This window comes from Pholcus phalangioides, unplaced genomic scaffold (assembly GCF_987345545.1).
Source record: "Pholcus phalangioides strain wild (caught in Gottingen) unplaced genomic scaffold, Ppha-v1.0 ptg000015l_1, whole genome shotgun sequence".
NCBI lineage: Eukaryota > Metazoa > Arthropoda > Arachnida > Araneae > Pholcidae > Pholcus > Pholcus phalangioides.
In genome coordinates this window covers 40,404,154-40,429,961 of record NW_028301608.1, presented here as the reverse complement: position 1 = coordinate 40,429,961, position 25,808 = coordinate 40,404,154, and the positions used below count along the sequence as shown (strand labels likewise).

Genomic DNA, 25,808 nt, shown 5'->3' with positions numbered 1-25,808 from the left:
TCTCCTCCATTATGGAATCACCATTATTTGTCGTCCATTATGGAATTACCGATATCTCTCCTCCGTTTTGGAATCACCGGTATCTCCGCTCCATTATGGAATCACCGATATCTCTCTTCCGTTTTGGAATCACCATTATTTCTCCTCCATTATGGAATCACCAGTATCTCTCCTCCGTTTTGGAATCACCAATATCTCCCCTCTATTATGGAATCACCGATATCTCTTCTTCATTATGGAATTACCATTATTTCTCCTCCGTTTTGGAATCACCGGTACCTCCGCCCAATTATGGAATCACCGATACCTCCGCTCCATTATGGAATCACCGATATCTCCCCTGCATTATGGAATAACCAATAACTCTGCTCCATTATGGAGTGATGGATATCTCTCTTCCGTTTTGGAATCACCATTATTTCTCTTCCATTTTGGAATCACCATTATTTCTCTTCCATTTTGGAATCACCATTATTTCTCGTCCATTATGGAATTACCGATATCTCTCCTCCGTTTTGGAATCACCGGTACCTCCGCCCCATTACGGAATCACCGATACCTCCGCTCCATTATGGAATCATCGATATCTCTCTTCCGTTTTGGAATCACCATTATTTCTTCTCCATTATGGAATCACCATTATTCCTCCTCCATTATGGAATCACCATTATTTCTCCTTCATTATGGAATAACTATTATTTCTCGTCCATTATGGAATTACCGATATCTGTCCTCCGTTTTGGAATCACCGGTACCTCCGCCCTATTATGGAATCACCGTACCTCCGCTCCATTATGGAATCACCGATATCTCTCTTCCGTTTTGGAATCACCATTATTTCTCCTCCATTATGGAATCACCACTATTTCTCGTCCATTATGGAATTACCGATATCTCTTCTCCATTATGGAATCACCAATATCTCTCTGGCATTATGGAATCACCATTATTTCTCCTCCATTATGGAATCACCGATATCCCTCCTCCATTATGGAATCAATAATATCTCCCCAGAGTTATGGAATCACCGATATCTCCGCTCCATTATGGAATCACCATTATTTCTCCTCCATTATGGAATCACCATTATTTCTCCTTCATTATGGAATCACCATTATTTGTCGTCCATTATGGAATTACCGATATCTCTCCTCCGTTTTGGAATCACCGGTATCTCCGCTCCATTATGGAATCACCGATATCTCTCTTCCGTTTTGGAATCACAATTATTTCTCCTCCATTATGGAATCACCAATATCTCTGCTCCGTTTTGGAATCACCGATATATCCCCTCCATTATGGAATTATCGATATCTCCTCTCCGTTATGGAATCACCGATATCTCTTCTCCATTATGGAATCAGCATTATTTCTCGTCCATTATGGAATCACCGATAACACCGCTTCATTATAGAGTGACCAATATTTCTCCTCCATTATGGAATCACCAATAACTCTGCTCCATTATGGAGTGACCGATATCTCTCTTCCGTTTTGGAATCACCATTATTTCTCCTCCATTTTGGAATCACCATTATTTCTCGTCCATTATGGAATTACCGATATCTCTCCTCCGTTTTGGAATCACCGGTACCTTCGCCCCATTATGGAATCACCGATACCTCCGCTCCATTATGGAATCATCGATATCTCTCTTCCGTTTTGGAATCACCATTATTTCTTCTCCATTATGGAATCACCATTATTCCTCCTCCATTATGGAATCACCATTATTTCTCCTTCATTATGGAATAACTATTATTTCTCGTCCATTATGGAATTACCGATATCTGTCCTCCGTTTTGGAATCACCGGTACCTCCGCCCTATTATGGAATCACCGTACCTCCGCTCCATTATGGAATCACCGATATCTCTCTTCCGTTTTGGAATCACCATTATTTCTCCTCCATTATGGAATCACCACTATTTCTCGTCCATTATGGAATTACCGATATCTCTTCTCCATTATGGAATCACCAATATCTCTCTGGCATTATGGAATCACCATTATTTCTCCTCCATTATGGAATCACCGATATCCCTCCTCCATTATGGAATCAATAATATCTCCCCTGAGTTATGGAATCACCGATATCTCCGCTCCATTATGGAATCACCATTATTTCTCCTCCATTATGGAATCACCATTATTTGTCGTCCATTATGGAATTACCGATATCTCTCCTCCGTTTTGGAATCACCGGTATCTCCGCTCCATTATGGAATCACCGATATCTCTCTTCCGTTTTGGAATCACCATTATTTCTCCTCCATTATGGAATCACCAGTATCTCTCCTCCGTTTTGGAATCACCAATATCTCCCCTCTATTATGGAATCACCGATATCTCTTCTTCATTATGGAATTACCATTATTTCTCCTCCGTTTTGGAATCACCGGTACCTCCGCCCAATTATGGAATCACCGATACCTCCGCTCCATTATGGAATCACCGATATCTCTCTTCCGTTTTGGAATCACCATTATTTCTCCTCCATTATGGAATCACCATTATTTCTCGTCCATTATGGAATTTCCGATATCCCTCCTCCATTATGGAATCTATGATATCTCCCCTCAATTATGGAATCACCGATACCTCCGCTCCATTATGGAATCACAAATATTTCTCCTCCATTATGGAATCACCAATATCTCTGCTCCGTTTTGGAATCACCGATATATCCCCTCCATTATGGAATTATCGATATCTCCTCTCCGTTATGGAATCACCGATATCTCTTCTCCATTATGGAATCAGCATTATTTCTCGTCCATTATGGAATTACCGATAACTCGCCTCCATTATGGAATCACCGATACCTGCCCACCATTATGGAATCACTGATATCTTCCCTCCGTTATGGAATCACCGATATCTTCCCTCCATTATGGAATCACCGATAACACCGCTTCATTATAGAGTGACCAATATTTCTCCTCCATTATGGAATCACCAATAACTCTGCTCCATTATGGAGTGACCGATATCTCTCTTCCGTTTTGGAATCACCATTATTTCTCCTCCATTTTGGAATCACCATTATTTCTCGTCCATTATGGAATTACCGATATCTCTCCTCCGTTTTGGAATCACCGGTACCTTCGCCCCATTATGGAATCACCGACACCTCCGCTCCATTATGGAATCATCGATATCTCTGTTCCGTTTTGGAATCACCATTATTTCTCCTCCATTATGGAATCACCATTATTTCTCCTCCATTATGGAATCACCATTATTTCTCCTTCATTATGGAATCACCATTATTTCTCGTCCATTATGGAATTACCGATATCTCTCCTCCGTTTTGGAATCACCAGTATCTCCGCTCCATTATGGAATCACCGATATCTCTTTTCCGTTTTGGAATCACCATTATTTCTCCTCCATTATGGAATCACCATTATTTCTCGTCCATTATGGAATTACCGATATCTCTTCTCCATTATGGAATCACCATTATTTCTCCTCCATTATGGAATCACCGATATAACCCCTGCATTATGGATCTATCGAAACCTCCTCTCCGTTATGGAATCACCATTATTTCTCGTCCATTATGGAATTACCGATATCTCTTCTCCATTATGGAATCACCATTATTTCTCGTCCATTATGGAATTACCGATATCTCTCCTCCATTTTGGAATCACCGATATCTCTCTGGCATTATGGAATCACTATTATTTCTCCTCCATTATGGAATCACCATGATTTCTCCTTCATTATGGAATCACCATTATTTCTCCTCCATTATGGAATCAATGATATCTCCCCTCAATTATGGAATTACCGATACCTCCGCTCCATTATGGAATCACAAATATTTCTCCTCCATTATGGAATCACAAATATTTCTCCTCCATTATGGAATCACCAATATCTCTGCTACGTTTTGGAATCACCGATATATCCCCTCCATTATGGAATTATCGATATCTCCTCTCCGTTATGGAATCACCGATATCTCTTCTCCATTATGGAATCACCATTATTTCTCGTCCATTATGGAATTACAGATATCTCTCCTCCATTATGGAATCACCGATACCTGCTCACCATTATGGAATCACCGATATCTCTTCTCCATTATGGAATCACCATACTTCTCCTCCATTATGGAATCACCGATATTTCTCCTCCATTATAGAATCACCGATATCCCTCCTCCATTATGGAATCACCGATATCTCTCCTCCGTCTTGGAATCACCGGTACCTCCGCTCCATTATGGAATCACCTATATCTCCCCTCCATTATGGAATCACCGATATCTCTCCTCCGTTTTGGAATCACCGGTAACTCCGCTCCATTATGGAATCACCGATATCTCTCCTCCGTTTTGGAATCACCAATATCTCCCTTCTATTATGGAATCATCGATATCTCCCCTCCATTATGGAATCATCGATATCTCTCCTCCGTTATGGAATCACCGATATCTCTTCTTCATTATGGAATTACCATTACTTCTCCTCCATTATGGCATCACCGATATCTCGCCTCCATTACGAAATCAACGTTATCTTCCCTCCGTTATGGAATCACCGATATCTCCCCTGCATTATGGAATAACCAATAACTCTGCTCCATTATGGAGTGATGGATATCTCTCTTCCGTTTTGGAATCACCATTATTTCTCTTCCATTTTGGAATCACCATTATTTCTCTTCCATTTTGGAATCACCATTATTTCTCGTCCATTATGGAATTACCGATATCTCTCCTCCGTTTTGGAATCACCGGTACCTCCGCCCCATTACGGAATCACCGATACCTCCGCTCCATTATGGAATCATCGATATCTCTCTTCCGTTTTGGAATCACCATTATTTCTTCTCCATTATGGAATCACCATTATTCCTCCTCCATTATGGAATCACCATTATTTCTCCTTCATTATGGAATAACTATTATTTCTCGTCCATTATGGAATTACCGATATCTGTCCTCCGTTTTGGAATCACCGGTACCTCCGCCCTATTATGGAATCACCGTACCTCCGCTCCATTATGGAATCACCGATATCTCTCTTCCGTTTTGGAATCACCATTATTTCTCCTCCATTATGGAATCACCACTATTTCTCGTCCATTATGGAATTACCGATATCTCTTCTCCATTATGGAATCACCAATATCTCTCTGGCATTATGGAATCACCATTATTTCTCCTCCATTATGGAATCACCGATATCCCTCCTCCATTATGGAATCAATAATATCTCCCCAGAGTTATGGAATCACCGATATCTCCGCTCCATTATGGAATCACCATTATTTCTCCTCCATTATGGAATCACCATTATTTCTCCTTCATTATGGAATCACCATTATTTGTCGTCCATTATGGAATTACCGATATCTCTCCTCCGTTTTGGAATCACCGGTATCTCCGCTCCATTATGGAATCACCGATATCTCTCTTCCGTTTTGGAATCACCATTATTTCTCCTCCATTATGGAATCACCAATATCTCTGCTCCGTTTTGGAATCACCGATATATCCCCTCCATTATGGAATTATCGATATCTCCTATCCGTTATGGAATCAGCATTATTTCTCGTCCATTATGGAATTACCGATAACTCGCCTCCATTATGGAATCACCGATACCTGCCCACCATTATGGAATCACTGATATCTTCCCTCCGTTATGGAATCACCGATATCTTCCCTCCATTATGGAATCACCGATAACACCGCTTCATTATAGAGTGACCAATATTTCTCCTCCATTATGGAATCACCAATAACTCTGCTCCATTATGGAGTGACCGATATCTCTCTTCCGTTTTGGAATCACCATTATTTCTCCTCCATTTTGGAATCACCATTATTTCTCGTCCATTATGGAATTACCGATATCTCTCCTCCGTTTTGGAATCACCGGTACCTTCGCCCCATTATGGAATCACCGACACCTCCGCTCCATTATGGAATCATCGATATCTCTCTTCCGTTTTGGAATCACCATTATTTCTCCTCCATTATGGAATCACCATTATTTCTCCTCCATTATGGAATCACCATTATTTCTCCTTCATTATGGAATCACCATTATTTCTCGTCCATTATGGAATTACCGATATCTCTCCTCCGTTTTGGAATCACCGGTATCTCCGCTCCATTATGGAATCACCGATATCTCTTTTCCGTTTTGGAATCACCATTATTTCTCGTCCATTATGGAATTACCGATATCTCTTCTCCATTATGGAATCACCATTATTTCTCCTCCATTATGGAATCACCGATATAACCCCTGCATTATGGAATCATCGATATCTCCCCTCCGTTATGGAATCACCGATATCTCTTCTTCATTATGGAATTACCATTACTTCTCCTCCATTATGGAATCATCATTATTTCTCCTGAATTATGGAATCACCGATATCTCGTCTTCATTACGAAATCACCGTTATCTTCCCTCCGTTATGGAATCACCGATATCTCCCCTGCATTATGGAATCACCGATAACTCCGCTTCATTATAGAGTGACCAATATTTCTCCTCCATTATGGAATCACCAATAACTCTGCTCCATTATGGAGTGACCGATATCTCTCCTCCGTTTTGGAATCACCGGTACCTCCGCCCCATTATGGAATCACCGATACCTCCGCTCCATTATGGAATCATCGATATCTCTCTTCCGTTTTGGAATCACCATTATTTCTTCTCCATTATGGAATCACCATTATTCCTCCTCCATTATGGAATCACCATTATTTCTCCTTCATTATGGAATAACTATTATTTCTCGTCCATTATGGAATTACCGATATCTGTCCTCCGTTTTGGAATCACCGGTACCTCCGCCCTATTATGGAATCACCGTACCTCCGCTCCATTATGGAATCACCGATATCTCTTCTTCATTATGGAATTACCATTACTTCTCCTCCATTATGGCATCACCGATATCTCGCCTCCATTACGAAATCAACGTTATCTTCCCTCCGTTATGGAATCACCGATATCTCCCCTGCATTATGGAATAACCAATAACTCTGCTCCATTATGGAGTGATGGATATCTCTCTTCCGTTTTGGAATCACCATTATTTCTCTTCCATTTTGGAATCACCATTATTTCTCTTCCATTTTGGAATCACCATTATTTCTCGTCCATTATGGAATTACCGATATCTCTCCTCCGTTTTGGAATCACCGGTACCTCCGCCCCATTACGGAATCACCGATACCTCCGCTCCATTATGGAATCATCGATATCTCTCTTCCGTTTTGGAATCACCATTATTTCTTCTCCATTATGGAATCACCATTATTCCTCCTCCATTATGGAATCACCATTATTTCTCCTTCATTATGGAATAACTATTATTTCTCGTCCATTATGGAATTACCGATATCTGTCCTCCGTTTTGGAATCACCGGTACCTCCGCCCTATTATGGAATCACCGTACCTCCGCTCCATTATGGAATCACCGATATCTCTCTTCCGTTTTGGAATCACCATTATTTCTCCTCCATTATGGAATCACCACTATTTCTCGTCCATTATGGAATTACCGATATCTCTTCTCCATTATGGAATCACCAATATCTCTCTGGCATTATGGAATCACCATTATTTCTCCTCCATTATGGAATCACCGATATCCCTCCTCCATTATGGAATCAATAATATCTCCCCAGAGTTATGGAATCACCGATATCTCCGCTCCATTATGGAATCACCATTATTTCTCCTCCATTATGGAATCACCATTATTTCTCCTTCATTATGGAATCACCATTATTTGTCGTCCATTATGGAATTACCGATATCTCTCCTCCGTTTTGGAATCACCGGTATCTCCGCTCCATTATGGAATCACCGATATCTCTCTTCCGTTTTGGAATCACAATTATTTCTCCTCCATTATGGAATCACCAATATCTCTGCTCCGTTTTGGAATCACCGATATATCCCCTCCATTATGGAATTATCGATATCTCCTCTCCGTTATGGAATCACCGATATCTCTTCTCCATTATGGAATCAGCATTATTTCTCGTCCATTATGGAATCACCGATAACACCGCTTCATTATAGAGTGACCAATATTTCTCCTCCATTATGGAATCACCAATAACTCTGCTCCATTATGGAGTGACCGATATCTCTCTTCCGTTTTGGAATCACCATTATTTCTCCTCCATTTTGGAATCACCATTATTTCTCGTCCATTATGGAATTACCGATATCTCTCCTCCGTTTTGGAATCACCGGTACCTTCGCCCCATTATGGAATCACCGATACCTCCGCTCCATTATGGAATCATCGATATCTCTCTTCCGTTTTGGAATCACCATTATTTCTTCTCCATTATGGAATCACCATTATTCCTCCTCCATTATGGAATCACCATTATTTCTCCTTCATTATGGAATAACTATTATTTCTCGTCCATTATGGAATTACCGATATCTGTCCTCCGTTTTGGAATCACCGGTACCTCCGCCCTATTATGGAATCACCGTACCTCCGCTCCATTATGGAATCACCGATATCTCTCTTCCGTTTTGGAATCACCATTATTTCTCCTCCATTATGGAATCACCACTATTTCTCGTCCATTATGGAATTACCGATATCTCTTCTCCATTATGGAATCACCAATATCTCTCTGGCATTATGGAATCACCATTATTTCTCCTCCATTATGGAATCACCGATATCCCTCCTCCATTATGGAATCAATAATATCTCCCCTGAGTTATGGAATCACCGATATCTCCGCTCCATTATGGAATCACCATTATTTCTCCTCCATTATGGAATCACCATTATTTGTCGTCCATTATGGAATTACCGATATCTCTCCTCCGTTTTGGAATCACCGGTATCTCCGCTCCATTATGGAATCACCGATATCTCTCTTCCGTTTTGGAATCACCATTATTTCTCCTCCATTATGGAATCACCAATATCTCTGCTCCGTTTTGGAATCACCGATATATCCCCTCCATTATGGAATTATCGATATCTCCTATCCGTTATGGAATCAGCATTATTTCTCGTCCATTATGGAATTACCGATAACTCGCCTCCATTATGGAATCACCGATACCTGCCCACCATTATGGAATCACTGATATCTTCCCTCCGTTATGGAATCACCGATATCTTCCCTCCATTATGGAATCACCGATAACACCGCTTCATTATAGAGTGACCAATATTTCTCCTCCATTATGGAATCACCAATAACTCTGCTCCATTATGGAGTGACCGATATCTCTCTTCCGTTTTGGAATCACCATTATTTCTCCTCCATTTTGGAATCACCATTATTTCTCGTCCATTATGGAATTACCGATATCTCTCCTCCGTTTTGGAATCACCGGTACCTTCGCCCCATTATGGAATCACCGACACCTCCGCTCCATTATGGAATCATCGATATCTCTCTTCCGTTTTGGAATCACCATTATTTCTCCTCCATTATGGAATCACCATTATTTCTCCTCCATTATGGAATCACCATTATTTCTCCTTCATTATGGAATCACCATTATTTCTCGTCCATTATGGAATTACCGATATCTCTCCTCCGTTTTGGAATCACCGGTATCTCCGCTCCATTATGGAATCACCGATATCTCTTTTCCGTTTTGGAATCACCATTATTTCTCGTCCATTATGGAATTACCGATATCTCTTCTCCATTATGGAATCACCATTATTTCTCCTCCATTATGGAATCACCGATATAACCCCTGCATTATGGAATCATCGATATCTCCCCTCCGTTATGGAATCACCGATATCTCTTCTTCATTATGGAATTACCATTACTTCTCCTCCATTATGGAATCATCATTATTTCTCCTGAATTATGGAATCACCGATATCTCGTCTTCATTACGAAATCACCGTTATCTTCCCTCCGTTATGGAATCACCGATATCTCCCCTGCATTATGGAATCACCGATAACTCCGCTTCATTATAGAGTGACCAATATTTCTCCTCCATTATGGAATCACCAATAACTCTGCTCCATTATGGAGTGACCGATATCTCTCCTCCGTTTTGGAATCACCGGTACCTCCGCCCCATTATGGAATCACCGATACCTCCGCTCCATTATGGAATCATCGATATCTCTCTTCCGTTTTGGAATCACCATTATTTCTTCTCCATTATGGAATCACCATTATTCCTCCTCCATTATGGAATCACCATTATTTCTCCTTCATTATGGAATCACCATTATTTCTCGTCCATTATGGAATTACCGATATCTCTCCTCCGTTTTGGAATCACCGGTACCTCCGCCCTATTATGGAATCACCGTACCTCCGCTCCATTATGGAATCACCGATATCTCTCTTCCGTTTTGGAATCACCATTATTTCTCCTCCATTATGGAATCACCATTATTTCTCGTCCATTATGGAATTATCGATATCTCTTCTCGATTATGGAATCACGAATATCTCTCTGGCATTATGGAATCACCAATATCTCTCTGGCATTATGGAATCACCAATATCTCTCTGGCATTATGGAATCACCATTATTTCTCCTCCATTATGGAATCACCGATATCCCTCCTCCATTATGGAATCAATGATATCTCCCCGGAATTATGGAATCACCGATATCTCCGCTCCATTATGGAATCACAAATATTTCTCCTCCATTATGGAATCACCAATATCTCTGCTCCGTTTTGGAATCACCGATATATCCCCTGCATTATGGAATTACCGATATCTCCTCTCCGTTATGGAATCACCGATATCTCTTCTCCATTATGGAATCACTGATATCTCTCTGGCATTATGGAATCGCCATTATTTTTCCTTCATAATGGAATCACCATTATTTCTCCTCCATTATGGAATCACCATTATTTCTCCTCCATTATGGAATCACCGATATCCCTCCTCCATTATGCAATCAATGATATCTCCCCTCTGTTATGGAATCACCGATATCTCTTCTTCATTATGGAATTACCATTACTTCTCCTCCATTATGGAATCATCATTATTTCTCCTCTATTATGGAATCACCCTTGGACGATAACTCACTCGAAAGAAGTGGACTGTAAACACTTTTTAATAATTTTACGATAATTTTAATTCACAAATATAACAAATGAACTCGCACGAAATCCCGATCGAGGGAATCGTTGTACAATTGACCAGCTCGAGGTCTCAACTCATACTCACACAGTCACACACTCATAAAAACACTTTTTTTTTCTCTCTCTCTCTCCCTGGGGACGGGAGGGGAGCTCTCGTCACCTTTTTGACCTCTGCTCTCTCCTTACTTTTCTTCTTCTTCTTTTTTACTATTATTATTATTACGCAGCAACATACCGCCGGGCGTTGCAATGTTCTTTGAACATTCAACCAATTGCAATTATAATGTAATAATATATAAAACTGATCATATCAAAACCTGAACAAATACAAATTTTAACTAAATACACAGAATAAAGAAAATTGACACACTCAATTACATTATAAATCAACACTTTCCGATACATAATAAAGCATAATATACGATATTTACATTAATTTTCCATAGGTAAAATACACAATTTTGAAATTGGTCGCTTATATGTGCCTGAAGCCGTTTTCACAGCAACCACTCTAATCTTGTTATCCTGTTTGCCAGGATATGTTTCCGTAATTCGACCTATAGACCATTTACATGGAGGTAAATTATCCTCTTTAACAATGACCATGTCACCTATTTTTACGTTTTCCTTTTCGAAGAACCACTTATTCCGTTGCTGTAATGTACTCAAATATTCTCGATGCCACCTTTTCCAAATGACTTGTACGAATTTCGTTGTTTGTTGCCATCGGTTAAGCCGATTTTCTGGCACCGAAGTCAACTCTGGTTCTGGAAGTGAAGTGATCGGTCTTCCAATAAGAAAATGACCAGGTGTTAGGGCCTCCAAGTCATTTGGGTCTTCTGACATGGCAGATATTGGTCTAGAATTTAGGACTCCTTCTATTTGAGTCAAAACAGTAAGAAATTCTTCGTAAGTGAGCCTTGTCTGGCCGATGGTTCGTTTTAAGTGGTATTTGCAAGATTTCACTCCTGCTTCCCAGAGACCACCGAAGTTTGGTGTTCGGGGAGGAATGAATTTCCAATCTATGCTATCCGAGGATAAATAGCCAACAAGGTCCTCATCTGGTTGAGCTACAAGGTTGTATAAGTTTTTGAGCTCAACATTTGCTCCCACAAAATTTTTTGCATTATCTGAATACAACTTAACACACTTTCCTCTTCGAGAAGTGAACCTTTTAAGAGTTGCAATAAATGCAGCAGTGGTAAGATCAGTAACAATATCCAGATGGATCGCTTTCGTCACTAAACATACAAAAATACACACATATATTTTATTCAAGGTACCCTTTCTTTGATTTTTGTACCTTATAGAAAAGGGTCCACAAAAATCAACACCAGAAATGTTGAATGCAAAATCTCTCGTTACACGATCCTTAGGTAAAACACCCATGATTTGTTGAGCCGTTATAGGTTTAGCTTTAAAGCACACAATACAATCATGAACAATTTTTCTACATACACTTTTACCATTTATAACCCAAAACTTTTGTCTGAGTTGATTCAATAATGCTTGTGGCCCTAAATGCAGATACTTATTATGATAATGTACAACAATCAACTTGGTTAATCGGTGTTTTGTGGGCAATAGAATAGGAAACTTCTGATTATAGCCCAGTGTACTATTACTTAATCGGCCACCAACTCTCAATATTCCTTTTTCGTCCACAAAAGGATTCAAACTTTTTATCGGACTGTCGAAAGGGACCTTACCTTTTTCTTTCAGACCTTTGAGTTCTGGTTTGAACTCCTCACCTTGAATCAATTTCACGAGATGCAGCTCAGCATTATTGATTTCTTCAGCATCTAAAGGACTATATTTTTTCTTGTTTTTACAATTATTAAGAAACCTAAAAATGAAACTCAAAATACGAACAATCTTAATATACACATTACTAAGATTCAAACAATCACTGATAAATGATCGAACTGAAACGCTAAAAGTTTGTATATCACACATGTTGTCACTCATACTGCAAATTTTGAATTCACGTTGAAAGTCATCTTGTATGACCGCTGACGGGATCGTTCTGTTTGGGTATTCACTGTCCGTAAGAAACTTTGGACCGTTCCACCATAAAACACTTTGTTCCAGTCTCTCTGGAGCTAGACCTCTGGAAATGAGATCTGCAGGATTTTCTTCGGATGAAACATGTCTCCATTGTTGCACAGTTGTTAGTTCCTGTATTGTAGCTACACGATTTGCCAAGAACGTTTTCAGAAGATGTGGTTCTTTCTAGATCCAAGACAGCACAATCATAGAATCACTCCACAAATACACTGCTGAAACGTCGAGCTTCAGTGAAGCTTTTATACTCTTGATCAACTTAGCTAGTAACACTGCCGCGCACAGTTCCAACCGCGGAATAGTTGTACGTTTAATTGGAGCTACTCTTGATTTGCTCGAAACCATTTTTACTCTCACGCGTCCGGTAGATGAAGTAGACTTGCAATAGATAACAGCCCCGTATGCAGATTCAGAGGCATCTGCAAACCCATGAATCTCGATCGTAGTTGGCTCAGATATCAAAATACATCTATCTATTTTTAGGTTATTTATAGACAGAAGAGATTCGATGAACTCGTGCCACTCTTGTGCCTCCTGTGCTGGAAGTGGATCATTCCAGTCAATTTTCAGAAGCCACAGTTTCTGCATGAAAATTTTTGCTTTTGATACCACAGGTCCTATCAATCCCAGTGGATCAAAAAGTCTTGCGATGGTAGATAGAACATTCCGTTTGGTGACTACTGTATTGCTGTCAGCTTTCACACTGAAAGAAAAGCAATCTTCACTTGGCTTCCAGGAAATTCCCAGAGCCTTTATTTCACTTGGGTCGGAAAAGGTATAATCACCATCTGAAAATAATTTTGGAATGAGCGCTGGATTATTTCCGCACCACTTATGCAGCTTCATGCCTGCAGTATTGAGGATGCCTATCAGTTGCTGTTGAAGCTCTTTCGCTTCCAGCAAGGTTGGTGCCCCGGATAGGACGTCATCCATATAAAAATCACTGGTTAGGACAGGAGCCGCTAGAGGAAAATTGTTTCCTTCATCCTGTGCGAGTTGTTTCAAGGTCCTCATGGCGAGAAAGGGTGCGCTCACTGTCCCGTAAGTTACAGTTGACAACTCATAAATTTTTATGGGCTCGTTCTTGCCTTCCTTCCACAAAATTCTTTGAAGGCTTTTTTGACTCGGATGAATTTTTATCATTCGGTACATCTTTTCGATGTCCGCAATGAAAGCAAACTCGTGTTTCCTAAATCGAATCATTATTGAAAAAAGATCCTCTTGGATCACTCCTCCGTTATACTGAAGAGAATTCAAAGAATTGTCCCTTGTGGTAATCGTGGAAGCATTAAAAACAGTTCGTAGTTTTGTTGTCGTTTTATCAGGACGGTATACACCGTGATGGGGCATGTAATATGTGACCTTTGGTTCTGTGGTCTCATTCACCTCACTCATATGCCCAAGTTCTAGATATTGTTTGAGAAAATCTTTGTATAATGCCTGATAATTTTTGTCTCTCTCTAATCGATTCCACAGTGAGTTTAGTTGTTTTAACGCCATACTCTTGGACTCTCCAAGGCACACGGGATCTTCCTTGAGAGGCATGGTGACTATATACTGCCCCTTATTGTCTCTCATATGAGTCTCCTCGTAATGGGTTTCACAAATTTCGTTGTCCTTTGATACCACTGGCTTTTCTCCAACACTTTCAATTTCCCAAAATTTTTGCATTGTTTTATTCAAGTTCTCTTGTTGAACTAGTCCACAATGTATTGTTTGTTTCTCTTTAGTGGATAATGCGCCACTTACAACGTACCCGAATATTGTATTTTGTAGAATTAAATCGGTGCCACTAGGAGAAATTTGTCCTGTCAATAATAGTTCATAAAATATTTCAGCTCCCAACAATATATCTATCTGTCCTGGTTTGTTAAATTCTGGATCAGCTAAATTTACGTCCCTCACCCCCTCAATAGACACTTCTAACTTTTGGGAGGGAGTGCTATTTGTTATTTTCTCCACTATCAAGAAATCCAATTCCCTTTCATAGTCCTTTCTTCTATTAGCGAGAGAGGCTCTCACGCATCCCTTGATTGGCATTGACGCCCCGTTTAAGCAAGATACAACAAGATTTATTTTTTCTTTCTTCAACTCAAGTTTCTCTGCAAACTTTCTGGTTACAAAGTTCGACATAGAGCCCCCATCTAGCAGCGCTCTACCATTGTGGTATTGACCATCCTTATCTTTTACAAGGCATCTCGCTGTACTAAGTAAAACTGTCTTTTTTTGTTTGTTTCCCATGCAGCTGGTGACTGTTATGGGGTTGGCATTGTGCTGTTTCGGCGTCGTTATATTGCTCGGGGGAGAATGTGTCATCTCCGTTCTTCCTGCAGGAGCAGCAACAACAGTTTCTTCTTCGCGGGGGAAATGCAGGGTCACGTGGTGTCTTTTATTGCACTTCGGGCAAGAGAACCTTGACCTGCATTTTTTCACCCCATGGGAAGATGACAGACAATTGAAGCACAAATTATTACTTTTTACAATTTTAATTCTCTCGTCTACTGATTTGCTTCTGTAATCAGAACACTTGTACAATGCGTGAGTTTCAATTCCGCATTGTACGCATAATGGGTCTTTTGAATCTGAGAGAAACACCTTTGACACATTTTTATTATTTTTTAAGAGGAAATTTCCTCGCTGTTTTTGAAACCCACTATTGCTCTCAGTGAGAGATCTACCTCGTGAAGCAAAATATATGTCGCTCTCTTTAGCTAATTCAAGCGGCCGAAACCATTTTTCTCCTTGCCTCACACTAATATGAGAAGCAGTTTCTCTATCTAATGTCTCAAACAACTTATCTGCAACAATGAGGTCTTTTAATGTGTCAAAATCTGACACTCTTCTGAGCTTCAGATAGTAATCGAAACTCGTTTTTAACCTCGACGCAAATTGCACATGTGTTTCATTATTACGATGAGCCCTTCGAAAATTCTCTAGACAAACCTGCGGTGTAGGCTCATACTCTCGTAAAATAATTTCTTTTACCTTCTCATAATTTGACAATTCATTATCGCTTATGTGAGACAAAACGTTGGTTGCCTTTTCACCCAACAAATTCAATAAAATTTCTGACTTAAATTTCTCTGGCACTTTTTTTGTGTTAAATGCTCTTTCAAGTGATGTGAAGAAATACCCCCAACCTTCCGGCTGATTGGGTACTCTAACAGTTAGAGTTCTCACACTTTTAATAAGAGATTCAATCGTGTCTTCCTTTACTTCTGTTTTATTATGTTCGGTGCCGTCACAATTTAATTCTACACGTACTCTAACTAACTCTAATTCTGTTTTGACGCGCTCTAATTTCATGCGTTCTAATTCAACCTCTCTTAGTTCCTCTGACTTTCTATCTGCTATTATTGTGGCTAGATAGTCTTTTACAAAGTCGGGATCTTTTACACAAGCTTGATTTTGCAAAATAAGTTCTTTTAACTCACTCACCTTCGCATTCTCGATGACTATTTCTCCAAGGTCCTGAGCAACTTGGATTAAGTCCTGCTTTTTTGCTCCAGCGAACATTTTGACGATGAAAGTTACGTATTCCGAATTATGTTAGCACCACTCACAATTCTTTCGTGGTCACACAAGAACTCAACGAAAACAAACTCGCTCCACAGACGTCTTCTCCGATTTGAACGACATTTTTCACAGTTCTTTTTCTCCGTATGAGACGGACCAGATGGACGATAACTCACTCGAAAGAAGTGGACTGTAAACACTTTTTAATAATTTTACGATAATTTTAATTCACAAATATAACAAATGAACTCGCACGAAATCCCGATCGAGGGAATCGTTGTACAATTGACCAGCTCGAGGTCTCAACTCATACTCACACAGTCACACACTCATAAAAACGCTTTTTTTTTTCTCTCTCTCTCCCTGGGGACGGGAGGGGAGCTCTCGTCACCTTTTTGACCTCTGCTCTCTCCTTACTTTTCTTCTTCTTCTTTCTTACTATTATTATTATTACGCAGCAACAACCCTTATTTTTCCTCCATTATGGAATCACTGATATCTCCCCTACGTTATGGAATCACCGATAACTCCCCGGCATTATGGAATCACCTATATCTCCCCTCCATTATGGAATAACCGATATCTCTGCTCCGTTTTGGAATCACCAATATCTCCCCTCTATTATGGAATCACCGATATCTCTTCTCCGTTATGAAATCACCGATATATCTTCATCATTATGGAATTACCATTATTTTTCATCCATTATGGAATCACCATTATTTTTCATCCATTATGGAATCACCATTATTTTTCCTCCATTATGGAATCACTGATATCTCCCCTCCGTTATGGAATCACCGATAACTCCCCGGCATTATGGAATCACCTATATCCCCCCTGCATTATGGAATCACCGATATCTCTCATCCGTTTTGGAATCACCGGTAACTCCGCTCCATTATGGAATCACCAATATCTCTCCTCCGTTTTGGAATCACCAATATCTCCCCTCTATTATGGAATCATCGATATCTCCCCTCCGTTATGGAATCACCGATAACTCCGCTTCATAATTGAGTGACCAATATTTCTCCTCCATTATGGGATCACTTATATCTCTCCTCCATTATGGAATCAACGATATCTCTCCTCCGTTTTGGAATCACCGGTACCTCCGCTCCATTATAGAATCACCTATATCTCCCCTCCATTATGGAATCACCGATATCTCTCCTCCGTTTTGGAATCACCGGTAACTCCGCTCCATTATGGAATCACCAGTATCTCTCCTCCGTTTTGGAATCACCAATATCTCCCCTCTATTATGGAATCATCGATATCTCCCCTCCGATATGGAATCACCGACATCTCTTCTTCATTATGGAATTACCATTATTTCTCCTCCGTTTTGGAATCACCGGTACCTCCGCCGAATTATGGAATCACCGATACCTCCGCTCCATTATGGAATCACCGATATCTCTCTTCCGTTTTGGAATCACCATTATTTCTCCTCCATTATGGAATCACCATTATTTCTCCTTCATTATGGAATCACAATTATTTGTCGTCCATTATGGAATTACCGATATCTCTCCTCCGTTTTGGAATCACCGGTATCTCCGCTCCATTATGGAATCACCGATATCTCTCTTCCGTTTTGGAATCACCATTATTTCTCCTCCATTATGGAATCACCAATATCTCTGCTCCGTTTTGGAATCACCGATATCTCTTCTCCATTATGGAATCAGCATTATTTCTCGTCCATTATGGAATCACCGATAACACCGCTTCATTATAGAGTGACCAATATTTCTCCTCCATTATGGAATCACCAATAACTCTGCTCCATTATGGAGTGACCGATATCTCTCTTCCGTTTTGGAATCACCATTATTTCTCCTCCATTTTGGAATCACCATTATTTCTCGTCCATTATGGAATTACCGATATCTCTCCTCCGTTTTGGAATCACCGGTACCTTCGCCCCATTATGGAATCACCGATACCTCCGCTCCATTATGGAATCATCGATATCTCTCTTCCGTTTTGGAATCACCATTATTTCTTCTCCATTATGGAATCACCATTATTCCTCCTCCATTATGGAATCACCATTATTTCTCCTTCATTATGGAATAACTATTATTTCTCGTCCATTATGGAATTACCGATATCTGTCCTCCGTTTTGGAATCACCGGTACCTCCGCCCTATTATGGAATCACCGTACCTCCACTCCATTATGGAATCACCGATATCTCTCTTCCGTTTTGGAATCACCATTATTTCTCCTCCATTATGGAATCACCACTATTTCTCGTCCATTATGGAATTACCGATATCTCTTCTCCATTATGGAATCACCGATATCCCTCCTCCATTATGGAATCAATAATATCTCCCCTGAGTTATGGAATCACCGATATCTCCGCTCCATTATGGAATCACCATTATTTCTCCTTCATTATGGAATCACCATTATTTGTCGTCCATTATGGAATTACCGATATCTCTCCTCCGTTTTGGAATCACCGGTATCTCCGCTCCATTATGGAATCCCCGATATCTCTCTTCCGTTTTGGAATCACCATTATTTCTCCTCCATTATGGAATCACCGATATATCCCCTCCATTATGGAATTATCTATATCTCCTCTCCGTTATGGAATCAGCATTATTTCTCGTCCATTATGGAATTACCGATAACTCGCCTCCATTATGGAATCACCGATACCTGCCCACCATTATGGAATCACTGATATCTTCCCTCCGTTATGGAATCACCGATATCTTCCCTCCATTATGGAATCACCGATAACACCGCTTCATTATAGAGTGACCAATATTTCTCCTCCATTATGGAATCACCAATAACTCTGCTCCATTATGGAGTGACCGATATCTCTCTTCCGTTTTGGAATCACCATTATTTCTCCTCCATTTTGGAATCACCATTATTTCTCGTCCATTATGGAATTACCGATATCTCTCCTCCGTTTTGGAATCACCGGTACCTTCGCCCCATTATGGAATCACCGACACCTCCGCTCCATTATGGAATCATCGATATCTCTCTTCCGTTTTGGAATCACCATTATTTCTCCCCCATTATGGAATCACCATTATTTCTCCTCCATTATGGAATCACCATTATTTCTCCTTCATTATGGAATCACCATTATTTCTCGTCCATTATGGAATTACCGATATCTCTCCTCCGTTTTGGAATCACCGGTATCTCCGCTCCATTATGGAATCACCGATATCTCTTTTCCGTTTTCGAATCACCATTATTTCTCCTCCATTATGGAATCACCATTATTTCTCGTCCATTATGGAATTACCGATATCTCTTCTCCATTATGGAATCACCATTATTTCTCCTCCATTAAGGAATCACCGATATAACCCCTGCATTATGGAATCATCGATATCTCTCCTCCGTTATGGAATCACCGATATCCCTTCTTCATTATGGAATTACCATTACTTCTCCTCCATTATGGAATCATCATTATTTCTCCTGAATTATGGAATCACCGATATCTCGTCTTCATTACGAAATCACCGTTATCTTCCCTCCGTTATGGAATCACCGATATCTCCCCTGCATTATGGAATCACCGATAACTCCGCTTCATTATAGAGTGACCAATATTTCTCCTCCATTATGGAATCACCAATAACTCTGCTCCATTATGGAGTGACCGATATCTCTCCTCCGTTTTGGAATCACCGGTACCTCCGCCCCATTATGGAATCACCGATACCTCCGCTCCATTATGGAATCATCGATATCTCTCTTCCGTTTTGGAATCACCATTATTTCTTCTCCATTATGGAATCACCATTATTCCTCCTCCATTATGGAATCACCATTATTTCTCCTTCATTATGGAATCACCATTATTTCTCGTCCATTATGGAATTACCGATATCTCTCCTCCGTTCTGGAATCACCGGTACCTCCGCCCTATTATGGAATCACCGTACCTCCGCTCCATTATGGAATCACCGATATCTCTCTTCCGTTTTGGAATCACCATTATTTCTCCTCCATTATGGAATCACCATTATTTCTCGTCCATTATGGAATTATCGATATGTCTTCTCGATTATGGAATCACGAATATCTCTCTGGCATTATGGAATCACGAATATCTCTCTGGCATTATGGAATCACCAATATCTCTCTGGCATTATGGAATCACCATTATTTCTCCTCCATTATGGAATCACCGATATCCCTCCTCCATTATGGAATCAATGATATCTCCCCGGAATTATGGAATCACCGATATCTCCGCTCCATTATGGAATCACAAATATTTCTCCTCCATTATGGAATCACCAATATCTCTGCTCCGTTTTGGAATCACCGATATATCCCCTGCATTATGGAATTACCGATATCTCCTCTCCGTTATGGAATCACCGATATCTCTTCTCCATTATGGAATCACCGATATCTCTCTGGCATTATGGAATCGCCATTATTTTTCCTTCATAATGGAATCACCATTATTTCTCCTCCATTATGGAATCACCATTATTTCTCCTCCATTATGGAATCACCGATATCCCTCCTCCATTATGCAATCAATGATATCTCCCCTCTGTTATGGAATCACCGATATCTCTTCTTCATTATGGAATTACCATTACTTCTCCTCCATTATGGAATCATCATTATTTCTCCTCTATTATGGAATCACCCTTATTTTTCCTCCATTATGGAATCACTGATATCTCCCGTACGTTATGGAATCACCGATAACTCCCCGGCATTATGGAATCACCTATATCTCCCCTCCATTATGGAATCACCGATATCTCTGCTCCGTTTTGGAATCACCAATATCTCCCCTCTATTATGGAATCACCGATATCTCTTCTCCGTTATGAAATCACCGATATATCTTCATCATTATGGAATTACCATTATTTTTCATCCATTATGGAATCACCATTATTTTTCCTCCATTATGGAATCACTGATATCTCCCCTCCGTTATGGAATCACCGATAACTCCCCGGCATTATGGAATAACCTATATCTCCCTTGCATTATGGAATCACCGATATCTCTCATCCGTTTTGGAATCACCGGTAACTCCGCTCCATTATGGAATCACCAATATCTCTCCTCCGTTTTGGAATCACCAATATCTCCCCTCTATTATGGAATCATCGATATCTCCCCTCCGTTATGGAATCACCGATAACTCCGCTTCATAATTGAGTGACCAATATTTCTCCTCCATTATGGGATCACTTATATCTCTCCTCCATTATGGAATCAACGATATCTCTCCTCCGTTTTGGAATCACCGGTACCTCCGCTCCATTATAGAATCACCTATATCTCCCCTCCATTACGGAATCACCGATATCTCTCCTCCGTTTTGGAATCACCGGTAACTCCGCTCCATTATGGAATCACCAGTATCTCTCCTCCGTTTTGGAATCACCAATATCTCCCCTCTATTATGGAATCATCGATATCTCCCCTCCGATATGGAATCACCGATATCTCTTCTTCATTATGGAATTCCCATTATTTCTCCTCCGTTTTGGAATCACCGGTACCTCCGCCCAATTATGGAATCACCGATACCTCCGCTCCATTATGGAATCACCGATATCTCTCTTCCGTTTTGGAATCACCATTATTTCTCCTCCATTATGGAATCACCATTATTTCTCGTCCATTATGGAATTTCCGATATCCCTCCTCCATTATGGAATCTATGATATCTCCCCTCAATTATGGAATCACCGATACCTCCGCTCCATTATGGAATCACAAATATTTCTCCTCCATTATGGAATCACCAATATCTATGCTCCGTTTTGGAATCACCGATATATCCCCTCCATTATGGAATTATCGATATCTCCTCTCCGTTATGGAATCACCGATATCTCTTCTCCATTATGGAATCAGCATTATTTCTCGTCCATTATGGAATTACCGATAACTCGCCTCCATTATGGAATCACCGATACCTGCCCACCATTATGGAATCACTGATATCTTCCCTCCGTTATGGAATCACCGATATCTTCCCTCCATTATGGAATCACCGATAACACCGCTTCATTATAGAGTGACCAATATTTCTCCTCCATTATGGAATCACCAATAACTCTGCTCCATTATGGAGTGATGGATATCTCTCTTCCGTTTTGGAATCACCATTATTTCTCTTCCATTTTGGAATCACCATTATTTCTCGTCCATTATGGAATTACCGATATCTCTCCTCCGTTTTGGAATCACCGGTACCTCCGCCCCATTATGGAATCACCGATACCTCCGCTCCATTATGGAATCATCGATATCTCTCTTCCGTTTTGGAATCACCATTATTTCTTCTCCATTATGGAATCACCATTATTCCTCCTCCATTATGGAATCACCATTATTTCTCCTTCATTATGGAATAACTATTATTTCTCGTCCATTATGGAATTACCGATATCTGTCCTCCGTTTTGGAATCACCGGTACCTCCGCCCTATTATGGAATCACCGTACCTCCGCTCCATTATGGAATCACCGATATCTCTCTTCCGTTTTGGAATCACCATTATTTCTCCTCCATTATGGAATCACCACTATTTCTCGTCCATTATGGAATCACCAATATCTCTCTGGCATTATGGAATCACCATTATTTCTCCTCCATTATGGAATCACCGATATCCCTCCTCCATTATGGAATCAATAATATCTCCCCTGAGTTATGGAATCACCGATATCTCCGCTCCATTATGGAATCACCATTATTTCTCCTCCATTATGGAATCACCATTATTTCTCCTTCATTATGGAATCATCATTATTTGTCGTCTATTATGGAATTACCGATATCTCTCTTCCGTTTTGGAATCACCGGTATCTCCGCTCCATTATGGAATCACCGATATCTCTCTTCCGTTTTGGAATCACCATTATTTCTCCTCCATTATGGAATCAGCAATATCTCTGCTCCGTTTTGGAATCACCGATATATCCCCTCCATTATGGAATTATCGATATCTCCTCTCCGTTATGGAATCACCGATATCTCTTCTCCATTATGGAATCAGCATTATTTCTCGTCCATTATGGAATTACCGATAACTCGCCTCCATTATGGAATCACCGATACCTGCCCACCATTATGGAATCACTGATATCTTCCCTCCGTTATGGAATCACCGATATCTTCCCTCCATTATGGAATCACCGATAACACCGCGTCATTATAGAGTGACCAATATTTCTCCTCCATTATGGAATCACCAATAACTCTGCTCCATTATGGAGTGACCGATATCTCTCTTCCGTTTTGGAATCACCATTATTTCTCCTCCATTTTGGAATCACCATTATTTCTCGTCCATTATGGAATTACCGATATCTCTCCTCCGTTTTGGAATCACCGGTACGTTCGCCCCATTATGGAATCACCGACAATTCCGCTCCATTATGGAATCATCGATATCTCTCTTCCGTTTTGGAATCACCATTATTTCTCCTCCATTATGGAATCACCATTATTTCTCCTTCATTATGAAATCACCATTATTTCTCGTCCATTATGGAATTACCGATATCTCTCCTCCGTTTTGGAATCACCGGTATCTCCGCTCCATTATGGAATCACCGATATCTCTTTTCCGTTTTGGAATCACCATTATTTCTCCTCCATTATGGAATCACCATTATTTCTCGTCCATTATGGAATTACCGATATCTCTTCTCCATTATGGAATCACCATTATTTCTCCTCCATTATGGAAACACCGATATAACCCCTGCATTATGGATCTATCGAAATCTCCTCTCCGTTATGGAATCACCATTATTTCTCGTCCATTATGGAATTACCGATATCTCTCCTCCATTTTGGAATCACCGATATCTCTCTGGCATTATGGAATCGCCATTATTTCTCCTTCATTATGGAATCACCATTATTTCTCCTCCATTATGGAATCACCATGATTTCTCCTTCATTACGGAATCACCATTATTTCTCCTCCATTATGGAATCAATGATATCTCCCCTCAATTATGGAATCACCGATACCTCCGCTCCATTATGGAATCACAAATATTTCTCCTCCATTATGGAATCACCAATATCTCTGCTACGTTTTGGAATCACCGATATATCCCCTCCATTATGGAATTATCGATATCTCCTCTCCGTTATGGAATCACCGATATCTCTTCTCCATTATGGAATCACCATTATTTCTCGTCCATTATGAAATTACAGATATCTCTCCTCCATTATGGAATCACCGACACCTGCTCACCATTATGGAATCACCGATATCTCTTCTCCATTAAGGAATCACCATACTTCTCCTCCATTATGGAATCACCGATATCTCTCCTCCGTTTTGAAATCACCAATATCTCCCTTCTATTATGGAATCATCGATATATCCCCTCTGTTATGGAATCATCCATATCTCTCCTCCGTTATGGAATCACCGATATCTCTTCTTCATTATGGAATTACCATTACTTCTCCTCCATTAAGGAATCATCATTATTTCTCCTGAATTATGGAATCACCGATATCTCGCCTCCAGTATGGAATCACTGATATCTCTCCGGCATTATGGAATCACCGATATCTCCCCTCCATTACGAAATCACCGTTATTTTCCCTCCGTTATGGAATCACCGATATCTCCCCTGCATTATGGAATCACCGATAACTCCGCTTCATTATAGAGTGACCAATATTTCTCCTCCATTATGGAATCACCAATAACTCTGCTCCATTATGGAGTGACCGATATCTCTCTTCCGTTTTGGAATCGCCATTATTTCTCCTCCATTTTGGAATCACCATTATTTCTCGTCCATTATGGAATTACCGATATCTCTCCTCCGTTTTGGAATCACCGGTACCTCCGCCCCATTATGGAATCACCGACACCTCCGCTCCATTATGGAATCATCGATATCTCTCTTCCGTTTTGGAATCACCATTATTTCCTCCATTATGGAATCACCATTATTTCTCCTCCACTATGGAATCACCATGATTTCTCCTTCATTATGGAATCACCATTATTTCTCGTCCATTATGGAATTACCGATATCTCTCCTCCGTTTTGGAATCACCGGTACCTCCGCCCAATTATGGAATC

The 25,808-nt window shown here is 40.2% G+C and overlaps 1 protein-coding gene across 1 annotated transcript; it reads right to left on the bottom strand.

The window, feature by feature from the left end:
* Nucleotides 1-13,351: 13,351 nt before the first annotated feature.
* On the bottom strand, nucleotides 13,352-16,699 carry LOC149076016 (uncharacterized). Its single transcript, XM_089242169.1, has one exon. The coding sequence runs from the start codon at nucleotides 16,697-16,699 to the stop codon at nucleotides 13,352-13,354; it is 3,348 nt and encodes a 1,115-aa protein (XP_089098295.1).
* Nucleotides 16,700-25,808: the final 9,109 nt, after the last annotated feature.